Raw genomic sequence first — 25,476 nt, 5'->3', positions numbered from 1 at the left:
TGAGGAGTCAAACACTGACAGTGTCAACAATGTAACACAGCATTGTCTCGACAACATGATTGACAAATGGACCGCTGAATGTGACTTAAAGTCATGGAAAAAGATAAAACAGTAAGTGTATTACATCTGCAGTTTTCCGTATGTTAAATAGCCTGATGTTTTATGACTCTCATTCATTGTTTTTTTTCCGTCTGGATGAAAAGCTATTAACCCTGTTTTCTCAGTGCAGTGGACTAAAACTGTTGAATCTTTGCAGGCAAATTCACAAGATGTTTTCCTCTGCATCCTGTGTGAATGCAAGCTTTCTTGAGCAAAGGTAAATATAGCGTTTCTGTGCATTATCTTCACTTCAGCACAGCCTCTCAGAGCTGATGATATGGATTTAAGCTTTGTCTTTAAGCTTTGTCTTTTCTTCTTTGTGTTTTAGCAAAGACAAACATTTCCAGACCTCACCAAAGTACTCTGGCTTGAACTTGAAACTTGCACGACTTGCTTTCAAGAAACTGGTGAAGAAGGATGATGTTTTCGCAGAGGTATGAAACTGAAATGTCTGTAATGTGTATGAAAGGTTTTGTTTTCTCAAAGATAATCATTTAAGTGCTATGGTTAAAAATGTAGTCCCGATATTTCTCTTTTGCTTTTCAAACAGGTCGAGGCTACTGTCCTGCACCTGCTTCCCTCTCTTGATAAGAAGCCAGTGAGTGTGGAGGGATTGAGGATCTTCCTGCTTCTCAATGAGCTCCTACATGCGACCCAAAGACACAAACGGCGTCAAACAAGCACAAAGCTCGCTGAGGCGGTTGCTGCTGCTGTAGTAAACTTGTCTGCTGACAGCCTGCAGGTCATAGGTACTGTCACCACCACATGTTACATCATCATTATTTTTATGTTATTGTTTTTTAAATATATATTATAAATACATTGAATATATTATATTACATATTCAAGTTGCAATCTTTGAGTTTGAGTCATAAAATCAAACTATTTTTATTACAAGTTATTGTTGGCATATTTTCTGCAGTCGTCATTCAATGTATTTACAATCAGACATAAGTTATAATTGGTAGTGGCGGAGTCCGCCATTCCTGTTTTGGATCCAGCATGAGGAATACACAGGAAATGATGCATGCATGTAATCCTGCACAATTTGATCTCATTTATACAACAACCTCACTCTTTATTATTTACTCTCTTTACATCATGTCAGAGCTGTGTTATGTTACTGCCATTGCTGCTGTTTCTTCAGATTACAAGCATGCAACAGGAAAAACTATTGTGAAGCTGTCACAGGAAATGCAGTATATTTGTCATCGTGGTTAGCACTGACCTCAATCACTTCTCCATCATATATGTGTGTGTGTGTGTGTGTGTGTGTGTGTGTGTGTGTGTGTGTGTGTGTGTGTAAGTTTAGTTTGGTTTATTTAGTCCTTTGCAAGGAAATTCTTTTTACAGTCAGTGCAAAAACATTAACAGACAAACGGGGGTTACATGACGTTGACAATTACATAGACATACAAACACACCACAGGCTGGAACATTGTCAGACAGATGTTATTCATACATTTAGGGCACGTATAGCTGCAGGAATGAAACTCTTGTTGAACTTGGCTTTTTTGCACAGAGGTAGCCTGTACCTACGGCCGGAGGGGAAGGGAATGAAGTATTGGTGGAGTGGATGGTCAGGGTCCTGTGTGATTGCAAGTGCTTTACGGGTCAGAGATGAGGTGACACTGTCAGATATGTTAGGAGTAGTTAAGCCAATGATTTTGCTTGCCAGATGGGTCACTTTCAAGAGTTTGTTTCTATTAACAACAGTGAGCATGGGGAAGAAGCAGATGGCACTATACAACAGAACTGGCTCAACAATGCTGCGGTACAGAAGGAGGAGGAGTTGGGGTTGAACAGACAGGTGTCAGAGTTTGCATATAGCCGTGAGTCTCTGTTGGCAGCGTTTGTAAATGTCCGTGGTGTGTTGATTGAAGCTGAGGTTATTGTCCAGTGTGATGCCAAGATATTTGGAAGACTCCTCCTCCTCCACCTTCTCCCCGTTGATGAAGAGACTGTGTGTTTGTGTGTGAAGAAACAGCAGTAATGGCATTTACTTAAAAAAGAGCATTAACAGTAAAGAGTCAGGCTGTGATCAGCCATGCTCGGCCTACCATGGTCAGGTTAGGTGATCCAGAGACAACACATGGCGGACTCCGCCACTACCAAGAACTACTTGCTGAATGTAAACACATGGAATGAATATTGCAGAAGGAGGAGACGACAGGCTGCACACCTCCAACTCCTCAGCAGGATAACCAACTGTACTGTGGCCTGCTGTTGTGGGTAAAACTACTCCCGCTGTGTGCAGCATGAAATCAGATTGCAGTTGTAATTATTATTGACCGACATCTTGATTACTTAAAGCAATGTGAGTTTGTTGAGCTGGACTGTGAATAAATACACCAGCTGCACTTCTGTGGTATTCCTGACAAACAAACTGCCTGAGTGTAATGAAACCACACTTGCTGTAACCCTGGTAACAGTAGGTGTCACCAAATCAACCAACTCTAAAAATCAAGGATAATAACTTAAGTAGGTCAAAGCTATGTCCTTGACATCCACTCAGTTATGAAATGTTTCCTGTGACTAATGTCTGCAAATCTCCATGTTGTCGTCTTCAGGGGACTGGTGGTCCTCACTGTCGCCCTCCACCATGGTTAGACATGTTAATGTGTGGAAGCAGGCCCTGTCAGTGATCCTGTCCTCTAAGTGTGTTCCCCGCAACTCTGGATGCAGAAACCTGCTGCTAGTCCTCCAGTACATGTACAATGTTAGTATCAATTATAAGATGTAATCTTACAGCATAATTCTAAATCAGTAATCCTTCTTTCCTACTTTTTACTTTGATGAACGTTTCACCTAATGAATGTAAAACTTGTTTTAAAGGCCAACAGCAGGATTGCAGAACCTCAAAAAATGCCAGACAGTGATTTCTGTTTGTCTATTGAGAAAGACTTTCTTCAGGAAGATCTACGGCTTTGGCGTTTACGGTCAAAACGCAAGGTAAAAACAACACATGGCTAAATAGTTTGTGAGCTAAAGCCATGACACTGTCCCTCCGTCTGTCTCCGTCTTTGTTTCTGTCACTTTTCAGCCTCTGGCCTTTCATCAATCTGTGATCTTCAATGATTGTCTTTAACATGTTTGGGGTTTTTTCCCTTGTAGAATGGGCATGCTGAGCCGCTTATCCTCTGTAGCTTTCCGACTGTGATGGATCTGGAGTCAAAGAAATTTGTTTTTGACCTGAATGCTGATTGCACCAAGGTATGAAGCCCTGAACTGTGCCTCATGAGAGCAAGCCTTTATACACAATACTGTCTGGGTCGAGAAATCTTCAAGCAGCCATGTTTTGTTTTGTTTCTTAGTGTTAATTGCAGTATAATAGATTACTTGTTCTCCATGTAAGACTCAAAGTGAAGTTTGCTGTCAGTTACACAACAATAAAATGAAATGAAATCTTGAACTTTATTCCAGGTGGAGGAACTTAGATGCAAATTCTTAAATATGTTTTTGGAATTTGGTTTAATTCTCCCGCCGCCTGAAGATGTGCTCTTAAAACTGGACGTGAGACGAGCATCAGTTTTGGAGGACACCTTTAAACAACTGGCTGCTGCTCGTCACAGTGACTACAAGTGTCCACTTTTGGTAAACATGTTGTTTCGTCACAGTGACTACAAGTGTCCACTTTTGGTAAACATGTTGTTTCGATCTGATTGTTAAAGTCACACTAAAAAACTTGCATTATGACTGTGTTACTTTTGTGTAAACTTCTGTACCAGGAGGAATACTTTATGCCTTTTTGTCTTCTAGGTTGATTGGGGTGAAAACTTGACATTTGATGATGTACCACTCTACATGAAAGACTTCTTTTATGAAGTGTTTCACGAGATGGTGTCAGCTGAGTCTGAGATGTTTATGTTCAACAACTCCAAAACACTGGCATGGTTCCCCTCCAAAGTAAGACTTTAGATCCTTACACAGGAAAACACTTAATGGTTTTCCTTTTGATGGTAATACATAATAATGAAATAATAATCAGTTCAGTTCTCAAGGTCCTACCTCAGAAGAAATTATTATCCTATTTTCTGTTTTTCTGATATTAATTGTCTCTTCCATCAACGCCAGCCAACACAAGAGGACCAGCGATACTTCCAGTTTGGAGTTCTGTGTGGATTGGCTTTGTACAACAAGTGCATCATACACTTACCCTTCCCACTGGCTCTGTTCAAGAAGCTGCTGGGTGTTAAGCCTTCACTGAGCGATATGATGGAGTTCAGCCCATCTGTTGGAGAGTAAGAGGAAATGAATGCGTAAAGTTTTTTTTTATTATTGGTGCTGATATCTCATAGCATACTGTAAAAACTGCAAAACATCTTTGAAGTTCAATATTTTTCCTTTTATTGTGTTTCAAGGAGTCTGCTGAACATCCTGGAAGACTACGAAGATGATGTCATAGAAAACCTCTACATGGATTTTTTTGTATGTGTTTTACAGATATTCAAAAGTTTGTCTCATTTATCCTCTGTCTGATATCCAGCTGACAATCTATTATCACTTCCCAGAGCAGTGATATCACAATCTTTTTCTTTCTCATACCTGATCAACAGATCAGCTGGGACGGGACAGAGGTTGCGCTTGATCCTGAAAATCCTGTGAAGCCAGTGACAGGTCAAAATAAGTAAGGACCATGTGTGTACTTTTGTTACTTTCTTTTGTGTTTTGTCATTTGACTATGACTTCAAGAAAACATTTAATAAGTAGGTACAGGCGTACCTACAACTTGAAAATATAAACCAGAGACATAACAATTCAGTCATTTAAAGCAACTTCAAGGAAGTTTCATTTTGTGTTGATTTTGTTGTGCCCTGTGGACAAAAGCAGTAGGGTTGATCAAAATAAATAATGTGTTTTCCATAAGCAACTCCACCTCATGTAGTAATGATTTTGACCTGGCTAGTGTGTGCATTTTGCTTTGAAAGCGAGTGAAAAAAAGACACAGCTTATTTGTGTGCATGTACCCCATGTTTTGAAAGGCTTAAAAAAGACACAGCTTATTTGTGTGCATGTACCCCATGTTTTGAAAGGCTTAGGCCTGGGTTCAGGTCTGACCCTTTGGCTGCATTTTCTCAGCTGTTTTTTAAAAAAAGTCCTCTTAAATAAAGGACATGAGAGACAGCAAAGTTAATGTACTTCTTAACTGATAAAAACAAGACTGAATAACCCCTTTGTAAAAAATCACTAATCACAGGTCTTTTACCTGTTAAGAAATGTGTGTTAAATCAAAGTATTTATTTCTTCCTCTGACCTGGAGAATGTTACTCATGCTGTTATTTCATTTCAGTTCATCTGTCTTTACTTTTGTAACTCTATAATCAGCACCTTTTTTTTAAAAAAAAGCACTTAATCATCTGCAAACATTTAAATGCAGTCTTTTGCTGATTAAGCTGACAGAAAGGGATCCAAAACCTAATATCTTCAAAGCAATTCGTTAGGGCAGCCAAACTGCTACTATAAGTAGAGTTTTTAGGACTGGAAGATACAGTAGTGTATCATCTTCATAGAAATGAAAAGCTGTTATACGTCTACTAATCATGTGTCCAAGGGGTGGCATGTAAAAGAGAAAGAATGAGGCCCAGAATCTCACTTTGCGGACCTTTTTGTTGACTCAAAACTTTAATTTGCTAAACAGGAAGGAGTTTGTGGATGCCTACGTGAATCATGCCTTCAATGCATCAGTGGAGGGTGTGTTTCAGGAGTTCAAGCGAGGCTTCTTCCAGGTGTGTGACCAGGATTTGGTGAAGCTCTTCAGACCAAAGGAGCTGCAGGAAGTGCTGGTGGGCAAAGACTTCCATGACTGGGCGAAGCTGAAACAGGTACAGTCCAGCACAAGAGCTCCTCATGGTCTTATTTCTCTGCAACTGCAACAGGTTTATCGCTTCTTCGTGCTTGATTTAAATGTTACAAACAGTTGTAAAAGTCTGTAACAGAAGTAATCGTAACAGTCTACTTCACTGTTATTAGAACACAGGTTATGAGGGGGAGTTCAATGCCACACCACCACACCCCACCATACAGATGTTTTGGGAGGTTTTTGATGAACTAACTGAGGATCAGAGGAAAGCTTTCCTTTGTAAGTATTATACCTGATTCCACATATAAAAGCTATCACAGTGTATTTTATTGTAAATCTGCAAGACTAGATTTGCTATATACGTACAGTATGAGCTGAATCAAGGGAAGGCAACTAATCAAAAATACTGGCATCGTACTTTTTCACAAACCGTGGATATGTTACCTTTGTACGTTATTATGTGGTGAATATGGTGAAACTTTACATTTCAACAACGCTGTGGTCAAAGTCGTTAGGTTTAGGCACTAAAACCACTTGGTTATGGTGAGGAAAAGATCATGTTTGAGCTTAAAATACCCAGTTCCGGTGGCACTATCCCGTCTTGAAACACAGTGATGACTAACTAAAACACAACCAGTCTTGTTGTTTGTTGGTCTCAAACTGTGGTCTGCCACTTCACAGGCATCCCACCTGTTTGACACACCACCCACCTGGCACTGTCTCCTCCACATTACAAAGTCAGCTCATATACTCATTATTTTAGAAATATTGATCCGGTACATATGAAACATAAAAAATGTACCATAATTCTGGTTTGCAGAAATGTCAAATGCAAACATTTTCTCCTGGTGACTGGTTGAAACTAATCAATGGAATCTAATCAAGTCAATTATCAATATTTTTGTTGAGCTATTTCAGTCTAGATGGGTCATAACGATTTTACATTTACTGCTCTGTAAACTTGGTATCTGGGCTTTTGAGGGAAATACACTTGCACAGTAGATGATGTATTACCAACAAGGATGGTTGCGTGGATTCAAAAAACAACTGTTCTACTTATCATGAGCAGTGATAAAATTTTGTCTGAATTTTCACTCTAACCTCAGGGAAGGGCAGTGCAAGGCACCATAAAATAATGAAAATGCAAGAAACTCATTGATTGCCACTTTTCCCTCCTCTAGGGTTTGTGACTGGTTTTGACAGGGTGCCTGTTCTTGACATGGAAAAGATCAAGATGACAATCAAAGTCAGCCCAGCCCAGGACTTCTCCTACGATCAGCAGTACCCTGAAACACATACATGTTTCTCAGCCCTGGAGCTGCCCTTATACTCAACCAAAGGGATCATGAAAACCATGCTGACAAAGGCCCTGAGCAAAAACAGAAGAATCTGTGAATGATGGTAGGACTGTACTGTGACTGTCTTTGTGCTGAACAGAGGACTTAACATGCCTCATAATGTATAACACTGATATAGATAGTATAGTGTTTGTAAATACATTGCAGGGAAGTCTTAAGTAAGTGATTTAATGATATTTCTTTTAACAAGTGTTACATCTCCTTAGATAATAAAGAGTGTGATAGAGTTTGTTATTCTGGGACCAAGTTGAATAAAAATCTGCACAAAATAAATGTGAACTGTAAAGCATACCCCTCTGTGTTATAAAGACTATGCATGTTTGTCATGTTTATCAAATGAGATTTCCCAAAACTTAAATATAATAATGTAAAATATTTGAAACATGTAACATTTTTCATGGTGGTGCAATAAAGTATAAATTCTCCTCTGCCTCTCAGCTGTGGAATTAATTACCAATAAAACTCAACATAGATATGCCTTGAGATAGAGCTGCTAAACGCTGCACTGTGAAACTGTTTATAAGTAAATGGTTTAATTCAACTGCAGTATCTCTTGTTTATTTACAGGCTACAGTTCACCAGTTGATACAGTGATTGTTAAGATAGAAAAACAAGACATTTTCATAGAAACACAACAAACACAGCAACTTGAAGGACTGTCCTCATTCTTATTGCTGCAGGTAGTCAGCTGTGTTAACATAAGTTGAGGTGAAATCATGCAACTTACACAAGGAGATTTACACACTGTATATGTGAGCAGATATTTATGTACTTTTATTAGGAATTACTTGCTATCTTTGATGGTGGAGCCTAAAAACACCACCAGCCCTTGTACTGTTGAGTGGATAAATCGGGTTGGATGTGAAGCAGTATTCAACAATTTGTCATTGTTATTATGATAAATGGAAAAAAATGAATGGCATCTCAAGGGGTTGGAGCCAAAGCACAAGTGTGTTATATCAGATTTTACAGGAGAGCCGAAACAAGTTTTGATTGAACTAGAATCAGCTGCTGTTGCCATGTACTGAATATAGTATTTAATGTTTTTGTGTCATCAGATTGAGCATCACTATAAAAACAATATTTCTACAGTTTAAGTTAAAAAAAAATGTATTAAAGAGTGAGACACGCCTTTGGCACAAACATTCTCCCAATATGGGCATATGCCAGTTAACCACATTCACTTCCATTAAAGTGTATCAATTACACTTCAATCAATCCTTCAGTCATAGACATAGAATGAAAGCAGAATGGATATTCCCATTCAAATCAATTTAGCTGGATAGTCAGAGCTTCGGCCATTTTTTATGTGTATTATTGCCATTGGGATGCAACCATTGTAGTTTGCCAACTTTAAAAAAAAACAACCCATGGCACACATAAAATGAAAAAGCACTGAGCAAACATTGGCTCAATTGGTTAATTTTTAGCAACCAGTAAGAGGGCCATCAAAAAAATCAATGCCAGGTCAAGTGTACAGTATATTTAGAATGTTTTCATCGCTTTACTTTGCTGTCAGACAGCCCTTTCTGACAGAGAACTGAAGCCGTTATCACAAAGCCACCAGACTCCATGACAAAAACAGTTATTTTACTTTGCAGAACATGAGAGCTGCTGGTCTACTGCTGCCTTGATCAGTTAGTGTGTAAGGTAAAGTGGTGAAAATATCATTTATATAGTGTGCACTTAAGCTGATGCTGATTTTACACCTGCACTGTTTAAACCCAAAATACCTCTATTACTTTAATAGAAACACTTTGTGTAAATATCCATCAAACAGCTGTGTATCTGATTAAGGATTTCTGATGATTTCATGTGAAGAGAGGGCCCTTCTTCCTCCTCACACACCAGACCTGCATCACGGGGTCAGTGTGCCACCTGCTGTTGTTACTGGAAACTACGGTCACATATGAGCTGCTGGCCCTCAAGTTTCTTTTAATGTGTGGAGGTATTTCATTAGATTCATCTTCACTGGTGCTATATAAATGCTACACATAAATCCTGGCAAAATTAAGTTTGGGTGTACCTATATTATATTGTTGGTGTTATGTATACTTGAGAGTAAAATGTTAAACTCAGCTAGTAAAAAAGAAAACAGAACTGTCATATTGACTTTGTAGCAGATGGTGGCTCAGTTTAGTGAAGTCAGTACAGGACAGTGAGCCAGCATGCACAGCACCAGGGTACTGATGGATACTGTTTGTCTTTCTCCAACAATTCAGTTTACCAGCTTTCAGGTTTTACAGTAGCATGTACCAGCTTGTGTCACACTCAAATGCAAAAGGGAGCTTATATACAGGTACCTCAGTCCTACGTCAGTCTGTTTCCATGACTTTTACTGACGTGCAGATGAGAAAGAGATTTTAATACGTAACCAAGAAAACTATGTAGTTATAGAAACTATAAAGTTATAGTTTCCTTGTAAGTAACCAGGAAATTCTGGAAAGACCAGATTTTTCATGGACCATATCTGTAAAGACTTCACATTATTATGGAATAATGTGGTGTTTGGCTTCATCAAGTGCATAAACAGACAAAACTTTTTAGAATTAATTTGGTAATCAGTCTGGCAGTATTTTATCCATAAATGTGAGTTTATCAATAATAAACCTCGTTTTGTTCTTTGTCTGAAGGATGTTAAACATTACATCATTGTTAAATTCTGTTGTTAAAATAAAGAATGTAAAAAAGAAAGTAAGTAAGACATATAATATAATATAAATGTTTTTGTGTCAATATATTTCCATAGTTTAATGATGTGTAGAGTTCCATGAAAAATTGATTTTTTAAAACCATTTCTCTTAATAGACTATCAGAAAATCACAGTAGTAGTATTAGTAGTAGTAGTTATGATAATAATAATACTTTTTTATTTCTTTAAAGGCTACAAAGCGCCAAAAACATTGTCCCCTGCAGCACCTACAATGTGTCCAGAATGATAAACACACACAGCGGGCCACTGCAGTCCACATCTTAAGCACAAAACTGTAAATGAACCATGTTAACACAGCTTTGTTTTTGTATTAAAATAATAAATTAGACTTTTTTTTAATAATAATTGACATTTGTACTTTAATAGAATTGAATTTTAAATGAGTCGTAGAATAATGTGATTTTGATGAAATATCACTGTTTTAAGCTCACATTTGGAAATATTTTTTTCTGACAAAAGCCTTTGTCTCACATGAACTCCAATGATAATTTCTGTTTTTAAAGTGTCTGGCTATGATAAATGGTGTCATTTTGGCGATTTTTCGAGATTTTTCAGCAGCAGTAAAATAAATACAACCATGACTATCTCACCTAAGCCAAATTAAAACATAAGTCCCTTTGCCAGTGCTCAATCATTATTTGACATGCTTCCCCCTTTTGCACCTCCTAGTCCCCCTTCAAATAACGAATCGTCCGTAATTATAGTTAGTGACGTCAGCATCTCTGTGACTAACTTTATAAATACTGCGGGGTTTTTTTTTTTAATTTAAATCAACATCTAGAGCTAGTTTGTTTGTTTGTTTTACAGCACTGAAGGGAATGGACATAAAGAGGTTTTTTCCAGGGGACAAATGATTGGTGTAACCTGAGGTGAGTATTTTAGTGGCTTTTCCGTTTGCTTTATTTGATTATGAAACACATTTTACAGCTGTAGGCCTAATCATGCATAAACACAAGCGATCAGCCCAGTTTCACTTTCGTTTTCCTTTTCAACTGTGAAGTCAAAGCTCCTCCTTCCTCTGACTCACTGGGCGTGATATATTTTCGTTTCATCATATTTTGTACTGTAAGTTTTGTTTTCCCTTGATCACAGCAGAGTTTGTATAAGTAACCAATCAGGTTTCGTTTCTGACTGACGGAACTGAGTGATACAAATCAGCTGACGGCTCTTCAGAGACACACACCAAAATGTTTTCATGGGGAGAGGACAGTCAGCAGGGCTTTCGACTGAAAGATGGCTCACATATCTCAACAGGTGATGGAGTTCACTTGTTAAACCTCGGTCATCACATCACGGATCTGTCAGTAGGACACAATGTGCTCGCTTTTATGAACAGTAATGGAGATGCGTTCATCATTCGCACCAATCAGAGCACGGATGGGACAAGATTCAGAGGAAGACAGAGTGAGTGTCAGTCTTATGTTTATGTCTTGAACTTGATGGTAACTTCCTTCTTACAAGGTACTTGCAAATGGAAGTTTTATTCTCTTATTTGCAGTATTAATGACTTAAAACCTGCTGCATCACTTAAACCTGCTGTGCTCCTGTGTTCTTTCAGAGTGTGTGAGGTGTAAACAGAAGATTGAGGCTGTGAGTTGTGGTGATGATCTGGTCACACTGCTGTCTGAGACAGGGAAAGTTCTCTGTGTGGACACAACTCACACTAACATCCCTAGGTAAGAAGAAACTAAAATGTGTCCTGAATTTGTAAAAAAATGTGCGAAATGTCAGGGATTTTGAAAAATATGACTCTAAAAACTTTTTTTTTTTTTTTGAATTTACATTAATCAGCTCCGATAATTAAATATTTGAGCTCTGTTGTTTTCTGTCTATCCTTCTCTCAGGCCTGTGGAAGCTTTGTGTAACACAGCTGTATCGCAGGTTGCTTGTGGGAGCCAGCATTCAGTCGCCCTGACCAAAGGTACAGTAAAGTGCATCGTAAACTGCTACTAATATACTCCTATGACACTTGTGGCCGCTCTTCTGGGGTCCAGACACAAACACAGAAAATACTAAGACAATCTTGTTTAAGAGCTACAGGCAATTAACTGATCTCAGTCCATTTAACCCACATTCTACCAGTGCTGTGTTAAACACTACTCTCAAACACTGAGATAATTGCTGCATCACAGTTTGTATCCCACAACTGCATTTTGTAAACCCTTTGTCGTGTTGACTGGGTGGAAAAAAACACCTCAGCCAGCGTTGAGACAGGATGGTAAAAGTTGACTCAAAGTTAAATAGTGGCTAAGATTAAGGCCAAGTACAAGATAATGATAATTACAATAATATCTGTTCATACAGTGAAGTAGAAAGCTGATATTAAAAAGTGGTTTCCAGAATGCAAACATGTCAGGATGTCAGGAAAGTGTTGTGAAAGTCATGGTGATTTCTCTGCAGATGGTCAGGTGTATACATGGGGCCAGGATTCCAGGGGCCAGCTGGGTCTAGGGAGGAGGAAGCCCAGCACAAATTCACCCCAACACCTCCGATCTCTGTCAGCGATGCCCCTGGTCCAGATTGCTGCAGGGGGAGAGCAGAGCTTCGCCCTCTCTGTCTCTGGAGGTGTGTTTGGCTGGGGCAGAAATGACTGTGGACAGCTCGGGCTGGGAGACACAACAGGTAAAAACAAGCAGTCATTATCTTTCATTTATTAAAATGGAATATTTACTGTTCCCGTTACATGTAAACCTGAATGTTAATGTATTTGCTACAGACAGAGATACACCGACTCCTATTCCTTGTCTGAACATGAAGAAAACTGTTCACATCTCCTGTGGAAAGGACCACACTGCCGTTCTGACAAAGGTGAGACATAGAAAGCTGACATATTGTAACCTACCACATTTTACTGGTGGTGTAAAAATGTATAAGAGCAAACAGTTCTAACTCACTTAACGAGTGACACAGAAATGATGGAGTATGTTTTGAATGATTTCTGATGAATGTCAACTTTACTTCTGAGGTCGCACCATAAGTACAGTGGAGGTGTAACTTTTCTCACTGAAAAAGATTAATAGCAGATGCTTTTTATGCAAAAACAATCATATACTAATTTGGTGTTGTGGTTGCTTCCTCAGACTGGTGCAGTGTTTACTTTTGGCTCCAGTCAGTATGGACAGCTTGGGCACAACTCATTCAGCAATGAACTACGACCTCGGCTTGTTGCAGAGCTCTGGGGGGCAAAGGTCACCAGGATTGCATGTGGACGGTACAGTACTTTTATAAATTTGAACTCTTATGCAGTATTCTGAGCCAATTCTGCTCATTATCAGTGCAGTTCCAGCATGGTGTGATTTTTTGTTTTACATTTTCCAGTTGTGAATGTCATTGTTCACAAATGCCATAGTTAAATATAAATTTTGAACATCCAGTGTGCAGGATTTAGGGGCATTTATTCTCAGAAATTTTATATAATATCCATTACTATGTTTTAATTAATGTATAACTAGTCCATACCCATTGAGTGCACAGTTGCCCACGTACAGTTTGACATGGTGTGTGTTTGGGATACAGGTCATAGGAAATTGCAGATTAAATAGTCAACTGAACCCATTAAGAAGAGCAATGTATTCAGACAGAGTTTTTGAAAAACGTGGCACAGACAGAATGACTGACTGACAGAATGACACACTGGCAGTTTCCGTGATTATAACATTCAGCCACAGGGGGAGCCACAGCGATCGGTCGCATTTTAGCCATTTTTAAGCATTTTTCTGTTGTTATAGCGCCACCCAGTTTCCATTTAGAGTTAATTTTCTCCAGTCACCTTGAGGCGTCCTGTTCTACATATCTACCAAGTTTAGTAAANGTTATGGGTTCTTGAGGCAAATTTGTTCCTCATGAGGAGAGGCATCTCTGTGCAGAGTTTCATGTCTGTACAACATACGGGGCATGAGATATGCCCAATCAAAGTTTGCAAATTCAATTGGTTGCTATAGTGCCCCCCTTTGGCCAATTGATGTAATATTGCTTCATTCCCATCCTCCCATGACCCTCTACCACTGTGCCAAATTTCACCTGGATTGACCAAGTCAGTGAGGAGAAAAACGTGGAACAGACACACAGACACACACCCACAGACAGAGTTTTCGTCATTATATAGTAAGATCACTTGAAACTAAGAATCATGTTTTCATTACCTTAGAATGAGCTGTTTATGTCAACATACAAACGAGTCCTCTTCTACAGAGTCCACCCTGGTGTCCCTACAGTAGCCCAGAACAGACAAACCAAACACTAAAATGGAGCCATTTGCGTTTGTGTTTTTGTGTCGTCGACCACCATTCAATATCCTATATGCTTCGCACATGAGAGGAGTTTCAGTTCTGCAACATCACCACCAGGGGACAATTAATCCCACACACTAAACCTTTAATTATGTTTGTGTTGTATTATGTTTGTTTTTTTTTTCAATCAGACATCACACATTAGCGTTGACGGACTCCAAGAAGGTCTACTCCTTTGGGTGTGGAGAGCAGGGGCAGCTGGGACATGGAGAGGAGAGTCATCCATCTGTGCCGCTACCTGTTCAACTGCCACAAGGTAACTACATTTCTAAAATAACTGAATTGAGAGTTTAGCCAAGAAAATTTTTGTAGAGTAGTATATACAAAATACAATGAAATAACTACAACAAACATTGATTCAGCATCCCTCTTGTATGGACATAGTCTATGTAAGGTCAGTGCGATGTAACAGAAATGCCACTGACCGACGACCCGTTGTTCTTTGAGGGACAAGTAGCCAGTGTTCCAGTTACTGCATCTGTACTGCATCTGTGGTGTCAGGATAATCTGTTACCAATCATATTTGCTCTTCATTATAAAGGTGTTGTTTAAACGCTCTGAGCAAGAAAATACATCACATCTTCCTTGTAGCATCTATCCCAGGGGCACTGAATGCACCACTGGCCTTGGCTGGCAAAGGTTTTGACTCCAGTTTAATTGATCCTGGCTCATTCTTTTATGGTGCCGTTGCTACACTATTTTATGAGACTTTAGGGATTCATGAGCACTTGGACGTTTGACTGGCTGACCCAGCACAAACACAGGACATTAAAAAGAGTTGTTCAGAAAGATTTGTTGGTTCATTTTTGGCCATCACTAGTTCTGCTGCTATCTTACGAACTAGCTGCATGTGAGCTAGGGATGACTGACTGACTCCAACGTTAGGAGTGTGACAGTAGTCAAGACATGAACTGACAATAGCAAGTAAGACGAACTGAATACCAACTACATGTTTGAGATGGTCCAAGCCTGTGTGCAATGGTCTCCTGGGTTCCAGAGGAAACTATGTCATACCGTCGACTTATCAAGGATAGAGTTAACTTTTATTTTGTATTTATTCCAGATGCTACAAATGGTCCCATAATTAGAAACATCTTCGCAGGAGAAAACTGTTCCTTTGCAACGTGCACGTCTGTTCAGGTACCAACACATATGCTTACAGTACAGACTAAAATTGTAGGAGGTGTAATAATAGTTATTTTTCTGAACCAAAAATAAAGTCTTAAACTCTTGTTTCTTTCACAGGAAGTTAATGAGGAGTCAAACACTGACAGAGTCAACAGTGTAACACAGCCCTCTGTTGATGAGATGATTGACAAATGGGTCTCTAAATGTGGTTCAAAATCATGGAAAAACATAAAACAGTACGTATAATGCCATACTAGTTTTCTCATTATATAACTGGTTTGTTATTTGGCTCCAAAGCTGTTAACACTATATTCTCCGTGTCATTGACTAACCATATGAAAACCTCACAGGGAAATCCACAGGACGTTTTCCTCTGCATCCTGTATGAATCAGATCTTTCTTGACCAAAGGTAAACACCATGCTGGTGCGATCTTCACGTCTTCATATCTGGTGAATTACATCACATTTACATGCACTTTCTGTCTTCATAGAAAAGATAAACATTTCCAGACCTCACCGAAGTGCTCCGGCTTAAACTTGTCACTTGTGCAACCTGCTTTCGAGAAACTGGTGGAGAAGGATGTTGTTTTGGCAGAGGTATGAAACTGAATCGTGACAATGTATGTTTGGTATCTGATCAGTGATTAACAAGGAAGATTTAAAGCTTTTTATTAAACCTTTATTCAGTTATTATGTTATGTTCTCAACAGGTTGAGGCCGCTGTCCTGCGCTTGCTCTCAACTCTTGATGAGAAGCCTGTGGGCGTGGAGGGGTTGAGGATCTTCCTGCTTCTCAATGAGCTACTGCATGTGATCCAGAGACGCAAAACGAGCACAGAGCTCGCTGAGGCAATCGCTGCTGCCAAACAAAGACTCCCCGCTGAAAGCCTCCAAGTCATAGGTACCGTGAGAGATAACTGTTTGAATGTTTGAGAGGCTTCATTCAATAATAGTCATAGAATCATGTAATGGTGTCTAATTAGACCTACAGTAAAACTATGGAGTCAGAATGAAGAAGGTCAGGATGCGTCTTCTCTCATCGGTCTTCGGTCGTCCTGTAGTGCTGTTGTTTTTACCACCTCAGTCCAGCATCTGCAGTTGAGACATTTAATTTTGATGGGCGTCTGTGGCTCAGGAGGTAGATCAGGTCGTCCTTTAGTCACAAGGTTGGCAGTGTGATCCATGATGCCTCCTGTTTGCATGTGGAAGTGTCCTTGAGCAAGACACTAAACCCCAAGTTGCTCCCAACAGACAGGCCAGCACCTAGCATAGCATCTGCACCACCACTGGTGTAAGAAATTAGTGTATGAGTGGGTGAATGAGAGGCGAATTGAAAAGTGCTTTGTCTGGTAAGGTAGAAGGACACTTAATGCAGTCTGTTTATCATTACCACTTCAATAAGATGCTTTACATTAATTGTAGTAAGTTGTGTCGTTGTATGGAGTCTTAAGTGTGCCAATGTAGCTAAGTAATAGAGCTCCAGGATTGAGCCCTAAAACCCAGAAAAGAGTTAACATTTTAGCACTCCCGGTTTGCCTGTCTGAAAGTCAATGGGTTTTTCAAATTTTATTTATTTATTTATTTTTTTATTGAGTTTTAAGTTAGATGCCTGAATTAACGTTAGCTTAAGAGACTGTCACGGTTTGTTCTACGACATAAAACACGTCAGTAAATACCCCACTTGTGTATTTTGAAGCTTTTGTGTGTCTTAAGGCAGTTTATTTAGTTTATTAATAAATACAGTGAACAAGTGGTTACATACGACTTCAGACCATCATCAAGCTGAAAACAACTCTACAGCTTTGTTGTGGTTGGGGTGTTAAGTCATATGACTGTGGTCTAGTTTGTTTATAGCCTAACTTTAGCTTTTCATTACATTTAAGCTTCAAAAATCATAAATGCATCATTCATTTTATTTAATTATTTTGTGTTTAAATTATATTGTAAAAGTTATTCCATTTGTTAATGTCCCTCCCCGTACAGATGTTCTGTACGACATCTATTGCACGTCTGTCGTCCTGGAAGAGGGATCCCTCCTCAGTTGCTCTTCCTGAGGTTTCTACCGTTTTTTTCCCCTGTTAAAGGTTTTTTTGGGGGGAGTTTGTCCTTATCCGCTGTGAGGGTCCTAAGGACAGAGGGATGTCGTATGCTGTAAAGCCCTCTGAGGCAAATTGTGATTTGTGATATTGGGCTTTATAAATAAAATTGATTGATTGATTGATATTGACCAATGGGTTAGTCAACTACTGCCGCTGCTCTGTGGATTGAACATCGGTTTTTAGGTGGCACACTGTTGACACATTTATATAAAATATAGGAGTTTATAAATTAAAGTGGTCATGAAATAGAAATTGTAAAGATTACAGCAGGATAAAAATGTAAATTATAAAATGAAAGAGAGAGGCAGACACATTAATAAATGGAATAACAAAATGTTTATTTTTGTGACTCAATGGATAAAATATTAATGCACTAGATAGAATTATTAAAAACAAATGTTCTCTTGTAACTTCTTTTTTAAAGTTCTTTAAGACAATAATTGCAATACAAATGCAAACATGTTCAATCAGGTTATAATTTTGTTATTTTATCCGTTTATTGATTGATTATCATTAAAGACTTCTAAAGTCTAATTATTATTAACAGTTATTCTGGTTGCACACTTCTGACATATCTGTGACAACTGCTCGATTATAAAATGCTCACTGACATAAATATCTGCAAATCTCCCTGTTGTTTTCTTCAGGAGACTGGTGGTCCTCACTGTCGCCCTCCACCATGGTTAAACATGTTAAGGTGTGGAAGCAGGCCCTGTCAGTGATGTTGTGTTTTCCTCGCAACTCTGAAGTCAAAAACCTGCTACTGGTCCTGCAGTATATGTACAATGTTAGTACCAGTTGTCTTGTTTTATTGCCTGGGAATTTCAAACTTTGATATTCCAAATGTAATCTTACTCATCCCATCTATATATGTTTCACCCAATTTACTCTGCCTACACATTCCTGTTTTAAAGGCCAACAACAGAACTGCAAGACGTCAGAGAATCCCAGAGAAAACTTTTTGTTTGGAGATTAACCAAATATTTCTTCAGGAGGATCTGCAGAAGTGGCGTTCAATGTCAAAAATCAAGGTAAACGAAAAGTTTGAACTTATCTTGGAGGTGCAGGCAAGATGTTCTTTGTCACTTGTCATAGTGTTCATGTTAAAAACAATGTTGTCATACCGAATCAAGTTTACAATTTTGTAACTCAAATACTGATATTCTCTTTTTCAGGATATGGATTATCAGCCACTTATCCTCGGTAACTTCCCATTTGTGATGGATCTGAAATCAAAGAAAATGGCTTTTGACATCAACGCTGAGTGCACTAAGGTAACTTGAGCCTTGAACTTTGCCTCATGGGAACTGAACCATTCAAACAGTATTGTTGGGGTCATCAGGTAATCTCCAAAACGTCAATTTATAGAATATGCATTAAAAAAAAACTACACACATTAACACCCTCATTTTAAGAAAGTAGGTAAAGCTTCATTTATATAGCACTTTTTAAAACACACAAAGTGCTTCACACACGCAAATTATAATATAGAACACAGCACAATAGGAGACAGGCAAAACCAAAACCAACAAAAACATCACACATGAGGAAGTACTATGGAAAGGCTTGCCCATAAAGGTAGGTTTTTAGTAGACGCTTGGAACAGTCTAAAGATCCAGCAAATCTCATGGACAGGGGAGGATTGTTCCAACAGGTTGGGGCTAAACAGCAAATTCACCTTTTGTTTCACAGCTGGAGTCGGGGAAGACCAGGATTTGAGGATAAGTTGTTGAAAAGTAGAATCAGGAACAAGGAGATCAGAAATGTAACTGGGGCAAGGTTGTGCAGTGCCTTATGTAATCAACAGGATCTTGTAATTTATTCAGAATTTTACAGGAGGCCGTGTGTAGTCAATAGCCTGGTAGCTGCATTTTGAACCAACTGTAAATAATGTAGAACAGCTTGACTGAGGCACATGTAAAGGGAGTTACAATAACCTATATGGGCGAAAAAAAAGTGGGAATTCATAGTTCAAGATCTGTAGAAGACAACATGCATCTGATTTTTGCGATATTTCATAGCTTAAGGAAACAGGTGCACGTAACATGATGGTCGAAAGTCATATAATGGTCAAAGATGATACCAAAGCTGCACCAATTTGAAATTTTTATATTAACAATGGAATCTGAAAGGGGTTACTTGCAGTATACTCACAGAGAATTATCACCTACATCTGCCAAAGTATTTCAGAAATGGCCACCGACATCTTGTGCTAAAGACATCATTTGGAGTCAGAGTCTACGCAGTGGTGATTATCACTTTATCACGTTACCACTCATACACCAATCATCATGAGCACACAATTGCCAAATATCTAATTTACAGTAAAACAAACATACAACAAAAAATGAACATAAGAACCTACTACAATGACAGAAACCATCTTATGGAAAAATTTATTTGAAGTGAACTCTGATCTTTGTTTGGCCCATGTCCCATCCGCAACCTTGGAGGAAGTGGGGTTTATGACCTATACTGCAGCCAGTCATCAGGGGGCGATCAAGATGCTCTGGCTTAAATTTTGGGGAGGTGTCATGTCATTTGTCTTTATTATATAGTCCATGCTTTATAAGATGGTAATATGTCCCTGTTATTTTTACATCTTGTTGCACTGCCCCCAGGTGGTCAAAAAAATGCAACTTTAAAAAAATATGGTTAGGATAGGAAAATGATTTTTTGAAATGACGTGTTGAATTGTATTATAGAAAGAACACCAGCCAGTGAGGAGTGTTCCCGACCCAAGTCTTTATTTCTTTGAACTGAAGCTGAAGCGAGCGTCACTCTTGGAGGGCACCTTCAAACAACTGGCTGCTGCTCAACACAGCGCCTTCAAGAAGCCACTTGTGGTAAATATTTTGTTTTGACCTGATGGTTAAAGCATAGCCAGTTATTTTGTAATTACTTGTCTTATCGATCTGAAATTATCTGTCTACTTAACAGGCAGAATTCTAACTTTTTATCTCTCAGGTCTACTTTGATGAGGACCCAAAGATTACTCAAGTCTACAGAGCAGACCTTTTTCATCACTTGTTCCGTGAAATGATGTCCACCAAATCTGGGATGTTCATGTTCAACGACTCTGAAACGCTGGCCTGGTTCCCCTCCAAAGTAAGACTTTAAATCCTCATACAGGAACCATTGACCATGAAGCAACAATGGATTAATATGCAGTTTTCATCAAAATAAATTCTCACATGATTTTCATTGTTTTTACTTTCATCAATACAGACAACAGAGGAGGACAAGACAAACTTCTTCCTGTTTGGGGTTCTGTGTGGATTGGCCTTGTACAACGCGAGTATCATACACTTACCCTTCCCACTGGCTCTGTTCAAGAAGCTGCTCGGTGTCGAGCCAACACTGGAGGATATGGTGGAATTCAGCCCAAGTGTTGCAAAGTCAGTATTCATCTACATCTAGTAATACAAATTACCAGAATATTGAAAATACTGTCCAGTAAGCTAGTAAACATTTTTTTTATTTAACTCAGTTTTTTTGTTTAACTGTTTTAAGGAGTATGCAGTACGTCTTGGACTGTGAAGATGAAGACCTAGAAAAACTATACATGGATTTTATGGTTGGTATTTTACTCTAAAAAAATTCTGATGATGTCTGAATTATCTATCATTAACCTCCTCTCTATCATAATTGATTAACAGATCAACTGGGATGGGACAGAGGTTGACCTTGATCCCCAAAATCCAGGAAAACCAGTGACAGGTCAAAATAAGTAAGACCTTTAAAAAATATTTACCTCTAAGTTGTTTATATGACCTGCACTCAGATCAGCTCTGTCTCAGAGAAATGTTTGTTAAATTTAATATTTATTCTGCTCAACAGGAAGGAGTTTGTGGATGCCTACGTGAGTCATGCCTTCAACACCTCAGTGGAGGGTGTGTTTCAGGAGTTCAAGCGAGGCTTCTTCCAGGTGTGTGACCAGGATCTGGTGAAGTTGTTTCGGCCAGAGGAGTTGCAGCGAGTACTGGTGGGCCAAGACGTCTACGACTGGGCGAAGCTGAAAGAGGTACTGTTACAAACACAAGATCCTCTGGTTTTCTCTGCAACTGATGGCGCGTTCCAGGCAACCTGTAACTCGTGTTTTTACGATCTTCTACCTGTGAAAGTGCACTGGAACGGCAATCAAACCCGTAACTTGCCACCCGTGAACTCGTACCAGATCGATCCCAGTTATGCTTTCTGACATCACACAGCCCTCTAAACCAATTACCTTACTCCTCTAAACAACAATGGCAGCCCCATGGATGCGGTGTTGATGCAGGTGATACACGGTGAGAAATAGACATAAAATAACCCTAATGTTAATGCATTATTGGCAGCCACTCTAACAGCTGGTTTCCAGTGCAAGAATAAATCAATACAAAATATGTTTCCAGACACACAGATAATGTAAAATAAAAAGTATAATAGCATCTGTGACCTTATGCACCGTTTCTCCTCCTCTGTTTCGCTCAAATGAGCAAGGAACCGGCACCTTTGGTGACAGAAATGATCATAAACAAATATAAACCCTGCACAGTCTGCCATGTTGCTTTGACAGTTTGACTTGCCTGGAACGCTATGAAGTCGTGAGTCGTGACTTGAAGTGGTGACTTTCGGGCTCAGAAACTTGCCTTGAACGCAGCATGAGTCACTACATTGTTACACGCTTGATTTTACTGTGTCAAACATTTAAGTCTTTTTTTGTTTTTACCCTAAATTAGAACACAGTGTGGGATCTTCGTATTGGCTACCCCACCATGCAGATGTTTTGGGAGGTTTTTGATGAACTGACTGAAGACCAGAGGAAAGATTTCCTTTGTAAGTATTGTACAGTGACTTAAGTATTTAGTTTATTTGTGCATATACATGTTTTGAGAGAAAAAGACAGCAAGAATTGAACTTATTTTAAACATTTTAAAAAAGAGTATGAACATTGTGAAAGAGAGGTTAGAAGCCAAAAATGGCTTATGAAGATACCACCCTGTTACGCCCCACCCTTAGGCGGCCCTATGGGGTGAACAAAACTCCAAACACTGACCCAAAATAATCACACAAGCACCTTTAAAACAATCAAATCCATGGGATCTATTAGATTGAAAACAAGCAGACAAGACAACAAAAATCCCTCGGTGAGAGGCAGCAGGACCAGCAGTCCCCACACCAGAGCCTCTCCCCTCTGCTGCTGGCACAGGAGCTCTTAAACACCTCCTCCATGCCAGGTGTGCTGCACCTCGTTAGGTAATGTAGCACACCTGGGCAGATCTACAAGGGAGGAAAAAAGAGACAGCAGCACAGAACACATACACCGCCGTAACGCACCCCTATTAGATATTAATAATCATACTTAAAAAAGAAAAAAGAAAGCAGCAAGCATTGTGTACTTCTTCAACGTTTTTGGACTAGACAGTTACACAAAATTGATAAAAATGTACAATTTACAAAGATGTTTATGTTTACAAGTCGAGATACACTAAGGTGAAATTCATGACGTGATATGAATCTTTGATATTCTGACACCTTCTTAGAGGTTTTTTGAATAACAGCAATGTTGGAGGATGAAAGTCCATAGAGGAACCTGTGAAAACTTGAGTGAATGTCCGGGGAAAACTTCTGGAAAGTACTAAGCGAGTCATAAGTTAGGTAGCCTATATATGGGCCTGCTCACGTGAATGCATAAGTCTGGTCTATGTTCACATTAAAAATTGATCTAAGTTTGTTTTTTCTGAAGAGAGAAGCAGGTGAGTCACATCTTTTAGCAAAGCTAAGAACTTGAACACCTAAATGGAATGCAGCCATTATTAATAGCTTTAGTTGCCTATGCTTTAAACCAAATCAATTATGGGTAAGAAGTGAGTCAAGACAAAAAGTAATCTGATGATGCTAATGGACAAAGATGGTAACAGACAAAAAGTAACTTGAAGATCCCTTCTTTCCCTCCATGGGTGTTCTTCAGGGTTCCTGACTGGTTTTAGGAGGGCTCCTATTCTGGGCATGAACCAGGTCTGGATGGAGGTTCGAGCTACACAAATCCAGACAGGCCAGCACTACGATCAGCACTTTCCTGAGTCTCTGACATGTCACTCCATTCTGTACCTGCCCTTATACTCATCCAAGGAGATCATGCGAGACAGGCTGACAGAGGCCCTGATAGTAGAGAGAGGGTTCGAGATGTGATGGTGGATCTGCAGCTGCTGGACAGTGGGGTGTTTTGTATCTGGGCTGAGAAAGGGCGGGCCGGATTTTTATTTTTTACCTTTCCTGCACTACATCGGGATTGAAACAAAATCACTGTAGTGAATGCACATGACTTGATAATTTAAGAGTGGACTTTAATAAGGGTGACCAAAGAGCAGGTATTCTGTCTTAGCAGCACTACAGTGTAGCTCTGTGACAGAAAGCACTTTAAAATTCTATGGAAATATAACACGCTATAATTTAACTTAGATATTTATTTCTATGTCATGAGTTTTACACCTTGAAGGGACAAAGTGATTTTTTTTCAGACCAAGTTGAAGTAAACAAAGATACTGAATTTGCCAGCTGATTAAGTGCCTTACTAAATCAAATGCAATCCTCTGCTAAACTGTAATGCGTTTTATATTCATGAACATTATCATTGTTGTGGCTGATTACATGTCAGAGACGTGTCAGTTAACTGAAGGTTATTTGTGTTTCCAGACTGTGGTTGTGTTTACTTTATTATATATTTAAAGGAGTAAATGGGTAGGAGAAAATACTGTTATTACAGTCTGATAAAACTATGTCTGTGTAAAGTAGGGGTCTTGAGTAAAAGTTCAACCTTTGTTTTAGAATTTTTTATTGCATTTCATTCCTGCCAGGGGACTTTTTTTGTGGTTTCTCTTTTTTTATAACTGTCTTGTTGCACCTGTCCACAGATAGTGGCTCTGAGGTTTCCTTGAAACCAGTTCACATGAACATTATGTGCAAACACAGATTTGATGCTTGATACTAATTGAATAATAACAAAGTGGTATATATGTAATGTGAAGGTATGGCTGGTAAAAATGACCATAGACAGGGTTTCTCCATTATGTATGGTTATGAAGTACTTCATGACAGAGGTGCTGTCATTCTTGGATCTACCACCAGATGGTACCAAAGTCCAAACATTAAAATAAAATGTGTTGTAAAATAGTTTACTATGAGTGTGGCTTTTATGTTACAAAAAAGTTAAAATGAAATGTGTATTATATTATTACATTGATCAGTTGTACTGTAAAACTACTATAATGTTCTGTAGATGTGACAGTATTGTGACAGTTCTTTAACATACATCATGTTCTCTGAGTAATTTAGTTGAACTGTTCACTTAACCCATGCAGCAGTGAGTGAATAGTTCAAGTTCAACTCAATTATTCTGATCATATGTAGTGAACTGTCACATATAGTCTGTACATAAACATTTGCAGAATAAACTCTTTCAATGTTACAAATACTCTGTAAACTATCTGTAGACGGACTATGAAGTGTTACTGTGTTTTGTCCTTATTCTGTTTTCTTCAGTGTGAAAAGTGTGTGTGTGTGTGGGTGGGTGGGTGTGTGTGCATTTATTCCTCAAGAACACTGCACTCATTGAGGACATTGTCACAGTGTCTCAACCTTTCCATCTGGGTTCCAACTACCCAGGTTCCTCGCTATTTGCATCCCACCACAGAACAGACCACTGAAACAATGTCTCACATCTTGAATGGCTGTTATGCTTACAAAGGAATGTACATAGCACGTCATGACAGAATAGTGGACCTTATAATAAAGGACATTTTTTTCACCCTTAGTGAGAATGTACAAACATTCCTGTGTCAAACCTTCCATGTTCCAAATCTGCAATAGTAGCCTAGGTATTTTTTCACATCCGCTGCAATGCAGGCGGCACAGTGGTGCAGTGGTTAGCACTGTTGCCTCACAGCAAGAGGGTTCCTGATTGGAACCTTGTGGTGGGGGATCCCCTCTGTACAGAGTTTCATGTGTC

At 39.1% G+C, this 25,476-nt stretch overlaps 2 protein-coding genes across 2 annotated transcripts; both read left to right on the top strand.

Moving 5' to 3' along the window:
- Positions 1-6: 6 nt before the first annotated feature.
- On the top strand, positions 7-7,682 carry LOC126408006 (E3 ISG15--protein ligase HERC5-like). Its single transcript, XM_050073353.1, has 15 exons — positions 7-111; positions 257-316; positions 428-533; positions 650-848; positions 2,670-2,818; positions 2,935-3,051; positions 3,214-3,312; positions 3,523-3,693; positions 3,859-4,005; positions 4,174-4,340; positions 4,461-4,527; positions 4,656-4,726; positions 5,738-5,921; positions 6,070-6,178; positions 7,081-7,682. Exons 1-15 carry the CDS (start codon positions 56-58, stop codon positions 7,296-7,298), a joined length of 1,920 nt encoding a protein of 639 aa, XP_049929310.1. The 5' UTR covers positions 7-55; the 3' UTR covers positions 7,299-7,682.
- A 3,389-nt stretch (positions 7,683-11,071) lies between these two features.
- On the top strand, positions 11,072-24,641 carry LOC126408005 (probable E3 ubiquitin-protein ligase HERC3). Its single transcript, XM_050073352.1, has 23 exons — positions 11,072-11,374; positions 11,529-11,646; positions 11,815-11,891; positions 12,371-12,592; positions 12,687-12,778; positions 13,051-13,181; positions 14,391-14,515; positions 15,323-15,399; positions 15,505-15,623; positions 15,738-15,797; positions 15,880-15,985; positions 16,099-16,288; positions 18,134-18,273; positions 18,401-18,517; positions 18,662-18,760; positions 20,192-20,332; positions 20,454-20,594; positions 20,715-20,884; positions 21,000-21,063; positions 21,146-21,216; positions 21,327-21,510; positions 22,208-22,304; positions 23,440-24,641. Exons 1-23 carry the CDS (start codon positions 11,158-11,160, stop codon positions 23,658-23,660), a joined length of 2,979 nt encoding a protein of 992 aa, XP_049929309.1. The 5' UTR covers positions 11,072-11,157; the 3' UTR covers positions 23,661-24,641.
- The last annotated feature ends 835 nt before the right edge of the window (positions 24,642-25,476 follow it).

This window comes from Epinephelus moara, chromosome 20 (genome assembly GCF_006386435.1).
Source record: "Epinephelus moara isolate mb chromosome 20, YSFRI_EMoa_1.0, whole genome shotgun sequence".
Classification (NCBI taxonomy): Eukaryota; Metazoa; Chordata; class Actinopteri; order Perciformes; family Serranidae; genus Epinephelus; species Epinephelus moara.
Note: the sequence above shows the minus strand (reverse complement) of the source record. Positions and strands in the feature narration are given on the sequence as shown.

What these genes read in the sequence shown, in the direction of transcription:
- LOC126408006 (XM_050073353.1), top strand. Translation starts at nt 56, where the DNA reads ATGATTGACAAATGGACCGCTGAATGTGACTTAAAGTCATGGAAAAAG. An exon ending in ACTACAAGTGTCCACTTTTG is followed by an intron (nt 3,694 to 3,858) that starts GTAAACATGTTG and finishes TTTGTCTTCTAG; the next exon opens with GTTGATTGGGGTGAAAACTT. An exon ending in ACTGGGCGAAGCTGAAACAG is followed by an intron (nt 5,922 to 6,069) that starts GTACAGTCCAGC and finishes CACTGTTATTAG; the next exon opens with AACACAGGTTATGAGGGGGA.
- LOC126408005 (XM_050073352.1), top strand. Translation starts at nt 11,158, where the DNA reads ATGTTTTCATGGGGAGAGGACAGTCAGCAGGGCTTTCGACTGAAAGAT. An exon ending in AAGATTCAGAGGAAGACAGA is followed by an intron (nt 11,375 to 11,528) that starts GTGAGTGTCAGT and finishes GTGTTCTTTCAG; the next exon opens with AGTGTGTGAGGTGTAAACAG. An exon ending in TCCTGCAGTATATGTACAAT is followed by an intron (nt 18,274 to 18,400) that starts GTTAGTACCAGT and finishes CCTGTTTTAAAG; the next exon opens with GCCAACAACAGAACTGCAAG.